General features: G+C 30.6%; 1 protein-coding gene across 1 annotated transcript; it reads right to left on the bottom strand.

Moving 5' to 3' along the window:
- Positions 1-2,098: 2,098 nt before the first annotated feature.
- LOC111707338 (uncharacterized protein PFB0765w) lies at positions 2,099-12,966 on the bottom strand. Its single transcript, XM_023480425.1, has 14 exons — positions 12,900-12,966; positions 11,985-12,098; positions 11,679-11,743; positions 11,402-11,441; positions 11,090-11,150; positions 10,240-10,284; positions 8,474-8,537; positions 7,098-7,146; positions 5,361-5,944; positions 3,865-4,695; positions 3,737-3,809; positions 3,212-3,552; positions 2,561-2,688; positions 2,099-2,106 (listed from the first exon to the last, which is right to left on the bottom strand). The coding sequence occupies exons 1-14, from the start codon at positions 12,918-12,920 to the stop codon at positions 2,099-2,101; spliced, it is 2,424 nt and encodes an 807-aa protein (XP_023336193.1). The 5' UTR covers positions 12,921-12,966.
- Positions 12,967-16,809: the final 3,843 nt, after the last annotated feature.

The following is a 16,809-nucleotide window of genomic DNA, read 5'->3' as shown; positions in this document are numbered from 1 at the left end:
TACAATTCATAATCATTCAAGCTTTGTTCATCATTGTTATCCATGATTTCATGATATGGGATCATAGATAAATAAATAAACATAGATAGCTAATGTACGCAAAATCACCAAGAATTGTACAGTCCGCGAACTCATACTTCTAGGGGTCAAAGAGTACTTCAATGATAAGCGGGGTGGTTTGGTGTTTTAATGGATTTCATAATAGAGTGTAAAATAACTCCGGGAATGGAACTATTTAAACAACAATATTTCACTATCATATTGACGAGAACTGAAGAAGGACATGAGAAGGACTAAACTAACTTAAATTTCTCGCAACAGAACTCATGTACACCACAAGTACTCAATGACATAAGAACAGCCAATGTTCACAACCGACCTAGGTAATCTATATTATAGGAATATCTTTAAAACATCTCTGTACATTTATATCTTTCAAGATGAAAAATGTCGTCTTATGCGCAATCTATCTTTATCTACAGGGTGTCCCACGAAACATGACAGTATTCAGGACGACTTAAATGTCGTCTTGATTTTTGATATAATTTGTTGTGTTTATTTGTCAACCTAATTTTAGAAGTAAATTTCTAGAGATAATAGTCACAAAATTTCCCTTGTCCTGCCATTTCCAAAATGTGGTCTGCCTTTTTTGTGCTTTCAATATTGCCCGAGATATGAAGAATTTCGTTCAGATTTCGACAATTTTGCTTTTATTTAACAAAATTGAAATCTGAACCAAACTCTTTATATCTCCGGTAATATTGAAAGCACAAAAAACGCAGACCACTTTTTGGAAATGCCAGGGCTAGGAGAATTATGTGATAATTGTTTCAAGAATCCTACATGTTAAAGTAGATAGAAGACTAAATGTCACAAATAAATTCAAATATCAAAGACGACTTTCAAGTCGTCTTCCTATTGTCATGTTTCGTGGGACACCCTGTATGTTGTTATCAGTAATTCCATTTGTGTTCATGATTTTCTGGATAATTAAAAATTTTAAGTTTTTCATATCTTCATATTTGTCGTTAAAATCAACAGTTTCTTAAAGATTTTCAAAGTTTTCATAATTTTTAAAATTTGGTGATGGTGATGGACCAAACCTCTGTAAACTAATAAAGTGGATGTTAGTTCCACATTTATTGAAAATATATAACCTTCAAAATCTATAAAAAAAAATTTTTTGTTAAATTTATAATCTTTATAATTTTCTTCCTCAGTTTCATAAGTGCCATTTTTATCTTTGTCGTTATCTTATCTGTACCATTTTTTAACTCTTCTAGTATCTTAAATTTCATATTATTTAGTTTTAAGAATATTTCAAATTTTAATATTTTTATTTATTAAATTGTGATAGGACTTATTGTAATTTATAAATTTGTAACTTATCAAAGATTTAGTAAGACTTATTGTAACATGGTAAAGTTTTGGTAGGACTTATTGTAAAATATTAAAGTATCGTTAGGTCTTACTGTAACATGTTAAAGTTTTGGTAAGAATTATTGTAACATTTGAAAGTTTTAGTAGGACTTATTGTAATATATTAAAATTTTGTTAGATCTTACTGTAACATATTAAAATTTTGGTAAAACTTTATGATAATAAAATATCAAATTTTTTGTAGGACTTTTTGTAACATATCAAAGTTTTGGTAGAACTTACTGTAACATTTTAAAGTTTTGATAGGAATTATTGTAGCATATTAAAGTTATGGTAGGAATTATTGTAGCATATCAAAGTTGTGGTGGGAATTATTGTAGCATATTAAAGTTGTGGTGGGAATTATTGTAGCGCATCAAAGTTGTGGTGGTAATTATTGTGAAACATTTAATTTTTGGTGGGAATTATTGTAGCATATCAAAGTTGTGGTGGGAATTATTGTAGCATATCAAAGTTGTGGTGGGAATTATTGTGGCATATCAAAGTTGTAGTGGGAATTATTGTAACATATTTAAGTTTTGGTGGGAATTATTGTAGCTTTTCAAAGCTATGGAAGGACTTATTGTAAGAGTTGTTAATTTCCTTGAGATCAATGATTTGATTGTCTTGATCTTCCAATCTCATCATCAGCTGATGGATCTTTCTCATGTACTCGGGATCATAACTCTGAAATAGTTCAGATCATCACATTATCGTATATTTAATCAAATGATGGGTGTCCCACTGTTCCAATACTCTATAAACTCAAGAAAGCTGTACACTGTACACTGTAAACTGTACACTGTACACTGTACAGTACACAGACAGACTAAACGGATAATACAGGACAGTCGATTGAAATTGCGCTTAAAGTCCCCTTAAAGTCTCATGAATTTTGTGTACCCTGTATAAGAATAGTACATGTGTACCTTGTATAAGAATAGTATCGAAATTTTTTGTGAAAATCCGTGAATTATTTTTGTTTTGTTTTACGATGTACACAAAGAGAACATGTTCACAATTAATTTAGGAGATGGGCGCGAAGCGCCCTCTAAGGCTAGTATATATATATACCTTCAGAATTCTAACATTTTTGAAAGTGAGGTAAAATTTATTTTACACGCACAAAATAAATAACTACTTACTGAGATATGATTCTTGGTTTTTAGCGGAGAATTTCTTTTCTCCTCGTTCATATTCCGAACCTTCTTGATGAGGTCAATATTCATGGTTCGGAGCCGGTCAATCTCAACCTGGAGCTCTTCAAACCTAGTAATCAACATAATGAACATCATTGACATAATGGACATGAGGTCATCATGAACATCATGACCATCATGAATACCATGAACATCACGAACAACTGAATATCATGAACATCATGTACATCATGAACATCATGAACATCATGGATATCATGAACATCATGAATATCATGCACAACATTAACATGATGAACATCATGAACACCATGAACATCATGGATATCATGAACACCTTGAACATCATGCACAACATAAACATCATGAACATCATGAATATCATGAACATCATGGATAGCAAGCAATCATGAACATCATGAACATCATGAACATCATGGAAATCATAGCAGTCATGAACATCATGAACATCATGAACATCGAGGACATCGTGGGCATCATTGATATAATTAATTTCATGAACATCATGGACAAGATAAACATTATGAGCATAATATCAAGATTTTGAAAATCATAATTCATGATTATCATAATTTTAAAAATCAGAAAATTATCATTTTTACTTCACCCACCGTAGATCCGTTTCCAAGACATATATCTCCTTTTCTCTTCTTAATCTTCGTAGATCCAGGTAGATATCCTCCTTTTCCTTCTCCCCCCTTCTTCTTTCCTCATCCCATCTTCTCCTCTCCTCATCCCATCTTCTCCTATCCTCCTCCCATCTTCTCTTCTTCTTCTCAAATATTTCCTTTTCACGCGCCAAATTTAGATTGTCTTCCTTCCATCTTATCTTCTCCTTCTCTAGTTCAAACATGCTAATTTCTTCATTTCTTTGGTTCTTCTCCATTCCTCCTCTCCACTCTATTCTGTTACCTCCATCTATTCCTTTTCTCCATTCTGTCTCATAACTCAGCTAAAATTAAAAGTTTAGTTGTTACAGATAGATAGTAAATCATATTAATGTATCTAATCTTAGCCTTATAAAATTCAATTTAAATTTCTATTCATGAATATTGTCATACAACTTATTCTTTTAAATTTTGATTTTTTAAATTCCTTGTATCATTTTTTGATATTTCTAGAAACGTAAAGCATACTTTAAAATCTAAAGGTTTCCTCAGGGAACTCAGGTTATGTGGAAATTGATCAACCGGTGTGATATACTCTGATCTGAAAGAAAAAATATTCAGTTTTGATCGAAATAACTAAATATCAAAAATCTAACCTTGAAACTGAATCCTCCCTTCCCTCTACTATTCTTCCCTCTAAACTATGTTCAGGATCAGTCCCATCCTCATTTCTGTCTTCAGATTCATTTTCTTTGACTTCTTTATCATCCACGGTATCTCCTTTGTCATTATCTGTATTTGCTTTGTCATCATCCATATCTTCTTTTTCAGAATCTGTATTTTGTTTGACAAAATCAATATTTTCTTTGTGTTCTTCCATATCTTCTTTACCATCATCCATATCTTCTTTTTTATCATCTATATTTTGTTTGACTAAAATTGTATTTTCTCTATCATTCGTAACTTCTTTGACAGAATCTCTGCCTTCTGTGTCATCTTTCATATCTTCTTTGTCATTATTAATATTTTCTTTATCATCATGTGTATTTTGTTTGACTAAAATCGTTTCTTCTCTGTCATCCGTAACTTCTTTGACAGTATCCCTACCTTCTTTGCCATCATTCAGATCAACTTTGTCATCATCTATATCATTGCTACGTTCTTTATCAACCTCTTGTTGATCATTGATGTCTATACTGTCATCTTTATTTACATGTTTTATATCTTTATCAATTTTATTTTTGGGTTTATCATTGTCTTTATCTTCTTTTACATATTTTGTATATTTATTCTCTTTTCCTCTATCAGTTTCATCTTTAACATTGCCTTTATCTTCATCACTCTTTTCATCTTCAGGGTTATCATCTTCATGATCAACATCATCCTGAACAACCTCAACGTGTTGTTCAGCTTCTGGACTAAGTTTTCTGACCATAGATCTAGGAATTTGAACTTTATTTCTTGATCTTACAAACCGTCCAAATTGTCTGAAAGAAAAATGATGAATAAAGATGTAAAACTTAAACAAATAAGATTAAACCTTATTAATTAAGTATTAAAATTGACTGAAATATAGAATAGCCTAAAGCATTTCAGAATGAGTTTTTTTTTGCTAAAATATAATGACATGTTTCTTTTGTAAAAATAACATTGTAATTTTAAACACTGAGCTGGAAAAAAATTGAATTTATGCCACAAACTAAAATTTTCTAATCCTTAATATCTTTCCAACCTGAGTCTGAATTTTATGAATTTGAGCCGCGTTTCAAATCCGCCAAAAACCGGGTTCAATTTAGAATTTAATAGAATTTTATTTGGAACCAACCATATTTGAGCTCCGTCTCAAACTTAAGCCTCTGCTCAAATTCTTTAAATTCGGCCTTTGATGGTGTAACCCTTTGAAATTTCAAACTTAGATTATTTGATTTAATAGAATTCATAGTTTGAAATGTCAAAGGTTTTCGACAATGTGTTGCAAAGATATAGGGATTAGAAAAACAGAGTTTGTGACAAAGACTCAATTCCTTGTGCGATATCTCTAACATTCTGTTCTCAAATTCTATCAAAATATTTATAATGTTGAAAAGCTTCGGTTATTACTAATTACTATAAGTTAGAATGCTAGGCTTCTTTATACCAGTATATTTTTTACCTTCTACGGAAAAATCCGGATTCTGGATGAGATGTAGATCTTGTTTTTAAACTGATTTTGTCATTAATATCTTCTAATTTTTCTTCTTCTTTATTGTCTTTTGTATAGCGTCCTTCCTTCATTCTATATCTTTCGTTTTTTCTAATATCTTTTTCAGTCTCGACTAATTCATTTTCGTTTTGAAGGATTTTATTCTTTTCTTCATTTTTATTGTCCCCAACCTTAAAGGAGGGATGTGTTAATCTTGGAATCTTTGATACTTCGTTAACTTGATTAAAACCATTTGAGTCAGAAGTTTTTATCAAATGATTTCTTGAAGTTTTTAAGACTGGAGTTCCGCAAGGAGAGGTATTGGAAGCTGTCGTTATTGAAGATGCATGGAAAGTTGGTTGCATCGCACACGGAGAAATTGATGGATTGTTTAAAGGTTCAGATATCACAGCTGTAGTTGTTAACGGAGAAATAAACACCGGAGAAGATGTAACAACTGCATCATCTCCAATCGAAATAACAGTCTTGGTTTTTGTACTTGATGGAATTGTTAAACTTGAAGTTATCTCTTCAGAAAATACAAACGGCAAATTCTGAAAACATAATTAGAATAAAAGTAAACATTAATAAAAAACTATTGATTGATTCTGAAACAGTCTTGGAACTATAGAGCTAGATACTCTTAATCCCGATCGCTTAATCTCGATATCCACAGTGGGTTTTTTTTTTAATTTGAGGATCAATGCTTAATCTCTTCATTTCTGTAATCCCTGATAACAGAAGAATTACGATTACCATGCAGGATATCAAATAATGGTTAAATTTATCTGCACATTAACAAATTATCGAGATCAAGCACTGATCTTGATATCCACAATACAAGAGTTCCCAGTGCTGATTAGGAAAAAATCTATATAAAACTTCTTACAGTCTGTTTTTAAAAAAACATGGCTATATGTACTTGCAATAGAGTATAGTGTATAGAGTATATAGGGTTGTTAGTCTTATTAATCGTTTTTAAAAAAGGAGGGTTAAACGATCCTTTTTTATTTCGTTTTTCAATCGTTTTCAAAAACGTCGTTTCGTTTTTGGAAAAAAGGATCGTTTTTAAAAACAACCCACTCGTTTTGAACTTTTAGAAAACGAACAAAGATAGTTTTAGAAAACTATCGGTTTTTTGAAAACGATTTGAAAAAAAAAACTAATTTATTGACAATCATGTTAACGATCGTTAACGAAACGAGGAAATTTATAAAAACGGTCGTTTTTGAAAAAACGATCGTTTTTGAAAAAAATACATGCAATTTTATTGAATATCGTCTTACATGAAGTTAAAAAGTTGTGGGGGAGCTAAAACTTCTTGATATTTTCTTAAAAATTACTCAATGATAAGTACAGATGCCCTTCAGGTCGGTTTCTTCTCTTTGTTAACGATCGTTAACGATTTATCGTCTTTCACGATCGTTAACGAAGGGTCGTTGTTAAAGATCGTAAACAAAGGTTCGTCGTTAAAGATCGTTAACGAAGGGTCGTCGTTAACCAACGTTAACGAAACGACGATTTGTATAAAAACGATCGTTTTGAAAAACGATCGTTTTAAAAACGACCAGTTTTAAAAAACGAACTTTTTGAAAAAACGAGTATAGAGTATAGAGTATAGAATCATTTATCAATCTTAAAACATTTTGAATCCCGAAAATCTTGAGCATTCTTTTTAAGGTTTAATTTTCCTTGATTAATTAATACCTGTGAGATCTGAGGGTCAGATGGAAAGAAGGTTGAAGGGATTTTGTTCCTAGAAAGATAAACATTAGATGATTAAAGAGAAAATAGTAATCCAAGAGAACAAAAAGGGGATTTTAAACGAAAACACAGAGATTAAATTCAATTCAGTAAATTGGAAACATGGTATAGCACAGTCGGGTGAATTAGTAAAAAAATAAAGGCATATTAAGGTAATTTTTTTTTAAATGTTTTGATAAAGAAATCGACTCTATTTTCTATTCACTATATCTTTGCTAACCAATTTTTAGACATGACCTATTTCAAACTCTGAATTCTATTGGATTAAAAAATATAAGTTTGAAATATCAAAGGTTTATATTATCAAGTTCCATATATATATTTATAGGGATTTGAAAATTTAAGTTTGTGTCAAAAATTGTATTCCTTTGACTAAAATAAATGAAACTTCAGAGACATCTTGACAAATTTATCAGTTTTTATTTTCAATTCGTCGTTTTTAATTAAATTAACTAAAAAGTGAAGAACAACGGACTGAATTCAACCTGATTGTAATATTCCAAAAATTTAATCTCAGGTCTCATTCATATTGAGGTTTTTTATCTAGACTTGGAGATCATATTTCAGGGTTACCTATAAAGGATGAGACTGTAAAGACGACCTGAAACGCTTAAAATATGACGGTCTTTTACTTTGACTATAGTCTTTTTATAGATTCTTTAATTAGTCGGCAATCAAATAAATAAATTTCAGGGAATCATATATATAAATAGATATAAGGAAACAAACCGTATTTGTCTCTTAAAGTCTCATCCTTTGTGGGTAACCCTGTATCTTAACTTTTTAGCAAGTTTTTTGTCTTTCTCACTTTCTCATTTCAGGTAAAAGGTAGTTAAATAGCCTTCAATGATTTTTGGCAAAAATTATTGAAAAAATCCACTTTTACTTAGCAAATATGTAATAAACAATACAATCTTCCTAAAAAGGAAAAATTTTCATAAAAAGAAAGGAGGAATCATTAATGAAGGCCTAATCGAAACTATAGAAACCTCTGTCAACAGCCTCACTAAAGGGTCTGACCTTTAAACCTTTGTATGTTCAAGAATGACGAAGATATTCTTTTTTATCAGAAAATTGATTATTTTTAAAGGGACCGTTCACTTATTTGGGTAATTTCAGGGTAAACTAAACAGCCTATTCGCTCTTGATTGGTAATAGTCTTACTTTTCAAATAGGCTGTTTAGTTTACCCTGAAATTACCCAAAAAAGTGAACGGTCCCTTTAATTAATTGATGTTATTTTTACTGAGATAAAGGTTTAAAGCTCCTTGAAGGGTCATATAAAATTATTTTGACATTCCCTTCAAGGCTTCAAGGTACCTGGTAGTGCTGTTACTTTTTATCTGAGAACCCCAAACCAAAGATCTTGGATTAACCCATTCATCTGAATAAACATATATTGGTTCAAACATACCCCTTAATTGTATCATGTACAGTGCATGGTCACCAGAACACAGTGGGCTGAACTACTATGCAAAATTTTTGCTATTTTTTATAAAAATAAAGCTTTAGAATTGTTGATATCGAAATCAATACAAGATCTCGTTTTTTTATCTGCTGATTAAAAGAATTATTCGCGAAAACTGAAATAGTAGTTTTGAAAATTACGCGTAATTATTACAAAATTTCGCAAAATTACTTTGTAGATATTACGCGAAATTACGTCGTAATTTCTCGAAGTTCAACTTTCGCCAATTACGCGTATTCCTGCTAAATTACACGAAATGAAAATTATTTTGCGTTACTGCGCGTAATTTCGCGTAAGTGAATAATCTATTACATTGGAAACACTTAACTATGTATAATTAGAACTTTAATTAAGGAGTCTTGTTCTAATTGCTTCATCTGAAGACAGTATTACACCTTATTACAATTTAGGATTAGATTTTATTTCAATCTTTTAAATTTTATTCTATAAATAAATATATTAATTGTTTCAATTTTCATCACTGGTTTACTAATTATATTGTTTAGTTTTGTTATTTTTCCATGTTACTAAAAAGGAGATAGAAATACAGGGTGTCCCAAAAAACATGGGAATTCAGTGACGAATTCGACATCGTCTTTTCAAATAATTCTTTGATTTAGCATAGTGATACCTACTGAGAAAGCTGTAATCTGTAAGAGTTTCGTCTGCTATGTTTACAGTTTGTTTGTTTATGTTTTGACTGCAACCGGTTGTACTTAGTAAAACAAGAAAATTACAGTATACTGACAGAGTAAACTTGTCCGTCTTCACTGTTCATCTTGCGGAGACATTATAGACACATCTTTACAGTCTTTTACCCTTTTCATTAAATAAACTCTAGCAGACATAATAATATTATGGCTTTTGAAATTAGGTATTACAATGCTAATTCATAACANGTTACAGGGTTACAACACATAGGATGAGACTTTTGTTACAGGGTTACAACACATAGGATGAGACTTTTGTTACAGGGTTACAACACATAGGATGAGACTTTTGTTACAGGGTTACAACACATAGGATGAGACTTTTGTTACAGGGTTACAACACATAGGATGAGACTTTTGTTACAGGGTTACAACACATAGGATGAGACTTTTGTTACAGGGTTACAACACATAGGATAAGACTTCAGAGACGACTGTACTGATTTTATACTGTATTTCCTTCTATTAAGGATTAACCTGCAATTGTAAACTTTGGTCTTTTTTTGTATAATTATTAATTATTAATTAATTATTATTAATCATTAATTAAAATAACTTATTTATATTAAGAGAGAGGATTTAATTCATTCTTTGGATCGTCATATTTTAGAGTTTCAGGTCGTCCCGTAGGTCTCATCTTTTGTTGATAACTCTGTATCTGCGAGAGTGAGCCCTACTTGTATAAACTTATCTATATGATAAAACAAGACATTCATATATATTCCCTCTGGCCGGCCAAACGGCTGGACAGAATGGGCTGAAATTTTTAGTGGACACCCATGGGGGTGACATAGACTAAAAATCGATTTTTTCCTATATTTTTTATTTCTGTTTTCCTTTTTTCCTTTTTTTCACGGGCAACGCCGGGCCCTTCAGCTAGTTATTTACATAACAATTAATAATTATACCTTTTCCAACTTGCACTATGGATATTTGCTGAGCATCAAACAAATCTAAAATTTATTCTATCAGAATCTACGTTACTTACTTTTTTAGTATTTAATTTAATTTAATCTTTAATTCAACCTTTTAAAACTTAGTTGGTAAAAGATTTAGCGGAAGAAGACATTTTAAAAAATCGTAATTTTCACGGTAATCAGTTAACCATAAACACTGAGACAAAGAAATGAGCATTTTTCTCAACTTTAATCAAATTAAAATTGAAATCTGACATTAATATTTTCCTATCTTCTTCACGACAAACTCATCAGGGTGTCCCAATAATCCTATCTACTTCACGACAAACTCATCAAGGGTGTCCCAATAATCCTATCTACTTCACGACAAACTCATCAAGGGTGTCCCAATAAAAAGGGAATAAAGTGACGACTTTTAAGTTTTGTTCTATTTGAAAACCATGATTTTTTAAATATTCTGGGATTTCCTAAATGTGGTCTGGATGCTTAATGGTACGTTCACGTTTTGGAAACCCCGTAGGATGCTCAATACGAAATTTCTCCTGTCCCGTGTCTATTGAGATATCCTTCACAAAGTTTTTTCTCGATCTAATTCTAAACCCAATGTGGACCCAAGGGCAGTACACTAAAATCTCCATAGAATAGGCTGGTTCATTTGGTATACCGTACCGTTTTGCCTTATAAATATGGTCTGTGTGTGTACTGTTTAGCTTGCTCTAGCTGCTTAAAAGTCTGTACGGTATTTGAAATGAACTGGAGTTTACAGTGAGAGGAGTATACAACCCCACACCACCCCCAATGGACAAATTACTTTAAACCTAACCTAATTCTAAAGATTTACCTGGGTCATTGTCGTCTTCACTTGAAGTATTAACAAGAGGTATTGCGCCGGTCAATCTAACCTAAAATCGCCACAAATCCTTATTTTCTAATCTCTATATCTTGAAAACCTAATGTAGTAGACCTTTCATGTTCTAAAGTATAAACTTTCTTGGATTTATTATTCTAAACTTCCAATGTCAAAGTTTACACCACTAGGGATTTAAAAAACGTTTTCAAGTATTCAGTTGATCTTCCAAATAATGAAGGATACAGGAAATGTTTGTAATTATGATTTTATATAAAAGTTGAATATTAAATTGTGATTTGTGACCTGCACAGCTGCTTTTACAGGACGCCGCCTCGCTCTCTTTCTAAAAAAATCTTTAAAAGTTTTGTCCCAAGCTCTATCCCCCCTTATATTGATTACGCTCTTGTATATAATATACCTAGGTATGAGCAGTTTAGTCCCAAGCTCTATTCTAATCTATTGTATAATATACCTAGGTATGAGTAGTTTAGTCCCAAGCTCTATTCTATTCTATTCTATAATATACCTAGGTATGAGCAGTTTAGTCCCCAGCTCTATTCTATTCTATTGTATAATATACCTAGGTATGAGCAGTTTAGTCCCAAGCTCCCTGGGCCAATCATTTTCTTCTCTTGAATACTTCTTCTTTACATCAAATCAAAATATTTAAATTCTTGTAAAATGAAAAAAATTGCTACAGATCATTGCACTTTTCCTGACACTTGTGACAAAATAAACATTAGGTGAAGAAAAAAAAACCTTCTTCACAAATTTAAAATTCCATTTTTATGTCAAATTAATTTCTCGTTGAATTAAAATAATAAAGATTTCAAATTATAATTTGTCGTCATTGATTTTCATTTTTTTTCAAAATCTAATTTGATTCCTGCATAGTTAGTGTAAAATCTCCAATTTGGTCATGACCGCTGGCGCCTCGGTGGTGACCTCCACCAATTCTTCGGTCATGACCGCGATCTCCACTGTCTCCCTCACCTCCTTCCTTCAGTATTCTTTGTTAATTTTGAAGAAACAAGATGTTAAAACTTTTAACTTCATTAAATACTAGAACGAAGTAATAAATCTGTTTCTAGAGATTAGAAAGTTTTCTTATTTCTAGAAAAAGTGTAAAAGTTGCAATTTCTAAAATAGTTTGCTATATTGATAATATTGAAAAATATTGAAATATGTTACAAGACTTAAGCAATGTAGTGTTGAAGGTAGTGTTGAAGGTAGTGTTGAAGGTAGTGTTGAAGGTAGTGTTGAAGGTAGTGTTGAAATTAAGTGTTGAAGGTAGTGTTGAAATTAAGTGTTGTGTTTCCATCAGAAACCATGAGCAATAAATTTCAAAATACCAAAATACCTGCGGAATAGGTCTTTGTTTATTAAAAGTACGCGGAGAAATATATAAAAATTACGTTTTCATTTTTCATTTTGTCGTTTCGTTTTGCGGTTAATCTTCAAACCACATCCGCAGCATCTACACAATTAGAACATTTTAACATTGAAAAACAGAAAGTTTTATAGAATATTTGTTAATTCATTATTGTGAGAACAAATACTTTTTTGTATTATCTCAAATCTTTACAATTAATTGTAATAATAAGATTTTTCATTTGTAATCTGGAAATTGTATTTAAGCATTTTTATATGTAAAAAAAAGAAAAAAAATCCTTCCAAACAGTGTTAAATTGTATCTCTTTTCTTATCACATTCTATTTAAAAAAATCGCTAAAAATAACAATAAAAAAGTTCCTTTATATTTCTTTCCCAAATCATAAAGTTTAAAAGAATACGTGCGCTCCTGGTAGAACCACTGTGTCATCTTCTTCTTGTGATGAAAAACATTTTAACAACTTCTGAAAACAGCTGAAATAATAAAATAATAAAATAAAAAACATTTTTTCAGTTTTACAACTAACGCTTTTCTGTTTGACTAATCATGCTTTTCGAGACACCTTGTTGCTAGTTTTTTTTAAAATAAACTGTTGAAAAAGCTGTTTTAATTAAATCAGAAATGTTCTAATTATACAAGAAATGTGCTTATTATACAATAATTATACCAGAAATGTTCTGATTATTCAAGAAATGTTCTAATTATACCAGAAATGTTCTAATTATACCAGAAATGTTCTAATTATACAAGAAATGTTCTGATTATTCAAGAAATATTCTAAATATACAAGAAATGTTCTGATTATTCAAGAAATGTTCTAATTATACAAGAAATGTTCTGATTATTCAAGAAATGTCCTAATTATACAAGAAATGTTCTGATTATTCAAGAAATGTCCTAATTATACAAGAAATGTTCTAATTAAACCAGAAATGTTCTAATTATTCAAGAAATGTTCTAATTATACAAGAAATGTTCTAATTATTCAAGAAATGTTCTAATTATACAAGAAATGTTCTAATTAAACCAGAAATGTTCTAATTATTCAAGAAATGTTCTAATTATACAAGAAATGTTCTGATTATTCAAGAAATGTTCTGATTATTTAAGAAATGTTCTAATTAAACCAGAAATGTTCTAAGTATTCAAGAAATGTTCTAATTATACCAGAAATGTTCTAATTATTCAAGAAATGTTCTAATTATACAAGAAATGTTCTGATTATTCAAGAAATGTTCTGATTATTTAAGAAATGTTCTAATTAAACCAGAAATGTTCTAAGTATTCAAGAAATGTTCTGATTATACCAGAAATGTTCTAATTATACAAGAAATGTTCTAATTATACAAGAAATTTTCTAATTATACCAGAAATGCTCTAATTGTACCAGAAATGTTCTAACAATACCAGAAATGTTCTAATTTTACCAGAAACGTTCCAATTATACAAGAAATGTATTGGTACACTGCAATTAATAGTCAACTATTGTATGAAACAAAAATTACTTCGTAATAATCTGAAATCTAATTTTGTTAATGAAAAAATGAGGCGCGAAGCGGTGGGTAGTTCTGGTGCATGGAAAAAATTAAACTTTACTCTAGACACAGCTTTCATAAATACATTCTATTCTAAACTTTAAAGAGGCTGTAGACTTAATAAGTAGATGAATGAAAAATATGAGAGATAGACTAAACCAACTACAAGGAACCAATATATTAGTAGTATGGACAAGTGCAGTAGATGAATGAAAAATATAAGATATAAACTAAACCAACTACAAGGAACCAATATATTAGTAGTATGGACAAGGATGTAGTAGATGAATGAAAAATATAAGAGATAGACTAAACCAACTACAAGTAATGAATATATTAGTAGTATGGACAAGGGATGGTAAATTAGTAAATAAATGAGAAAGGAAGACTAATACAAATGACAAGGGACGGTAAATTAGTAAAGGAGAAGGAACAGTAAATACGATATTGAGAACAAGTAACAGTAGACTCGTAAATAGGACAAGATACAAGGACAGGGACAGGACGAATAATAAATAAGAACAAGAAACAGTAGACTTGTAAATAGGACAAGATACAAGGACGGGACAGGACGAATAATAAATAAGAACAAGAAACAGTAGACTCGTAAATAGGACAAGATACAAGGACAGGAGCAGTACGAATAATAAATAAGAACAGGAAACAGTAAATAGGTAATAATGCTTCAAAGATTTTTCCTATTTTTATTAATGTCTGTTAAAGATTAAAGATGTCAATTTTGAAATTGAAAAAATTGCATAAAAAATTTTGATATTAACTTTAATTGGATTTCTTGAAAACGATTTTTGAAAAAAAACCAAACAGATTTAAGGGAATTCAAAGTCTTCACTTAATTCTGATGTTTTTTTGGGGGTCAACTTTTATTTATGAAAGCTTTGGAGTCGAAATTTTCTTTCACGTCCAGTGTTTGTAGGACTCACTTAATAACTCAAGCATTCTTGTAACACTACGATATGATTCACAATAAATGTTTTGCAAGATAATCATGCAAAGAACTAGTTTTTGGTAATTTTATGAGTCATTAACGTTTATTTCAAGGAACTGTAAAGGAAAAATGAAAGGGGGTATAGGAAAAACCTGAGAATCTCAGGCGTTGAACGATACATATAAGACTTCTATCTGATGTTCCTGTCTCGAGAAATTGATATAAAACTGTGTCAAAATTATACGAAAATCTATGTATATGAAATTTTGTAAAAATAATATGTTTAAACAGATCAAATTCAGCAAATACAGAAACAATCTGAAAACGATTATATCCCACATTATTATTATCCTTTAATTTTTATTTTGCATTTAAAATAGATATAATTGATAATATTTTGTACAAGTCCGTATTACGTCACAAGAACTCCCGCCAATGAGAGTGCAGTTTAGTGGTCACTTAATTAAATAATAATAACAGGAGCAAACCCGAGATTCTCAGGTTTCTGTGAGATATCGTCGTTTTCTGATTGGTTGCGTATTTGTGGAATATGATCTGTTTTATACAAAATTTCATATATATGAATGTTCGAATAAATTTGAGACAGTTTTATATCAATTTATCCATAGATAGATGCGTCTTTTATGTATCGTTCATCCTTTCATTTTTCCTTTACAGTCCCTTTAAAATACTGAATTTTTAAGATCAACAGTTTCTTAACTTGCTCACTTCCGAGTAAAAATAAAAAATAATAAGAACTAAAACACTTAATTAAATGTCTGCGTGTCTAAAAATGTTAACTTGTTAAAAGGTATCGTAAACTGAGCGTAAATGTTACGTTACGCTACCTTTCCCTCCGCGCGTCTGGGTCTCCAGCTTCTCGCGGATTTCTGATTCTTGCTTCTCCGTCTGCAGAGAGAGAACACAAAGAAACCATGGAACCATGAGAACCGTTGGATATAAATATCAACCTCTATTCAATTCTTATCGAGAAATTGTTGTTAACTTAGAGATTTTATTTAGTTAGAACCAACTCAAAAAAAGGTAGGATGAAAGATCATGTCTACCTAATTTCATTGCAATCAACACTCAGTTCTTCATACTGTACAGTGTACAGTCATATGTACATTGAAAATCAAGCTTATAGTATCTACAAAAATTCAAGTCAAGTAGTTAATATACTTCTATAATTTATATAATGCATCAATAATTGTCTTTTTTATTCTCGGCTCAACGCATCTATGCAATCTAATCTGATACCAATTAAGCTAAATTTCGGGACCCAATGTCAAAGTTGGTACTTGTAGTGTTTTTTTCCTAAATATGTCTGAAGTAGAAATGCGCAAATCACTCTTGTAGAGAACCCACAATTGAAAATAATTAGTTTTCCAAAATATAAACATTGATATCTAACTCTGACTTAATCATACAAAGCTAGGTACCGTTGTGAATCGGGCATTGCTATCTTTGCATGGAGTTAAATTACGGTTTGGGAGGGGCGCGAAGCGTCGTTTAATTTCTAGAGTATCATAAAAAGGTGAAGCCTGGATTGTGCTAACACCGGAAACGTTGTCAGAAACTTCATGGTCTAAGAATCAGTGTTAGGAGTTGAGGGTCAGTTCAATTTTGATACTATAGTCATATTTTACACTCCGATAACTTCAGATAGATTTTTTACAATTTAAAAAAAAAATATTAAATAACTGTGTCCAGGGAGCTTGTCATCCTTTTTTTATAAAATACATTTTTTTTGCTATTTTCAATTAAAAAGTTAAAATTAAAAAATTTAAAATCTTTCTTTACAACTTGTTTATTTAAATTTTGACCGATCATACCA

Source organism: Eurytemora carolleeae, unplaced genomic scaffold, assembly GCF_000591075.1.
Source record: "Eurytemora carolleeae unplaced genomic scaffold, Eaff_2.0 scaffold742, whole genome shotgun sequence".
NCBI classification, from domain to species: domain Eukaryota; kingdom Metazoa; phylum Arthropoda; class Copepoda; order Calanoida; family Temoridae; genus Eurytemora; species Eurytemora carolleeae.
Note: the sequence above shows the minus strand (reverse complement) of the source record. Positions and strands in the feature narration are given on the sequence as shown.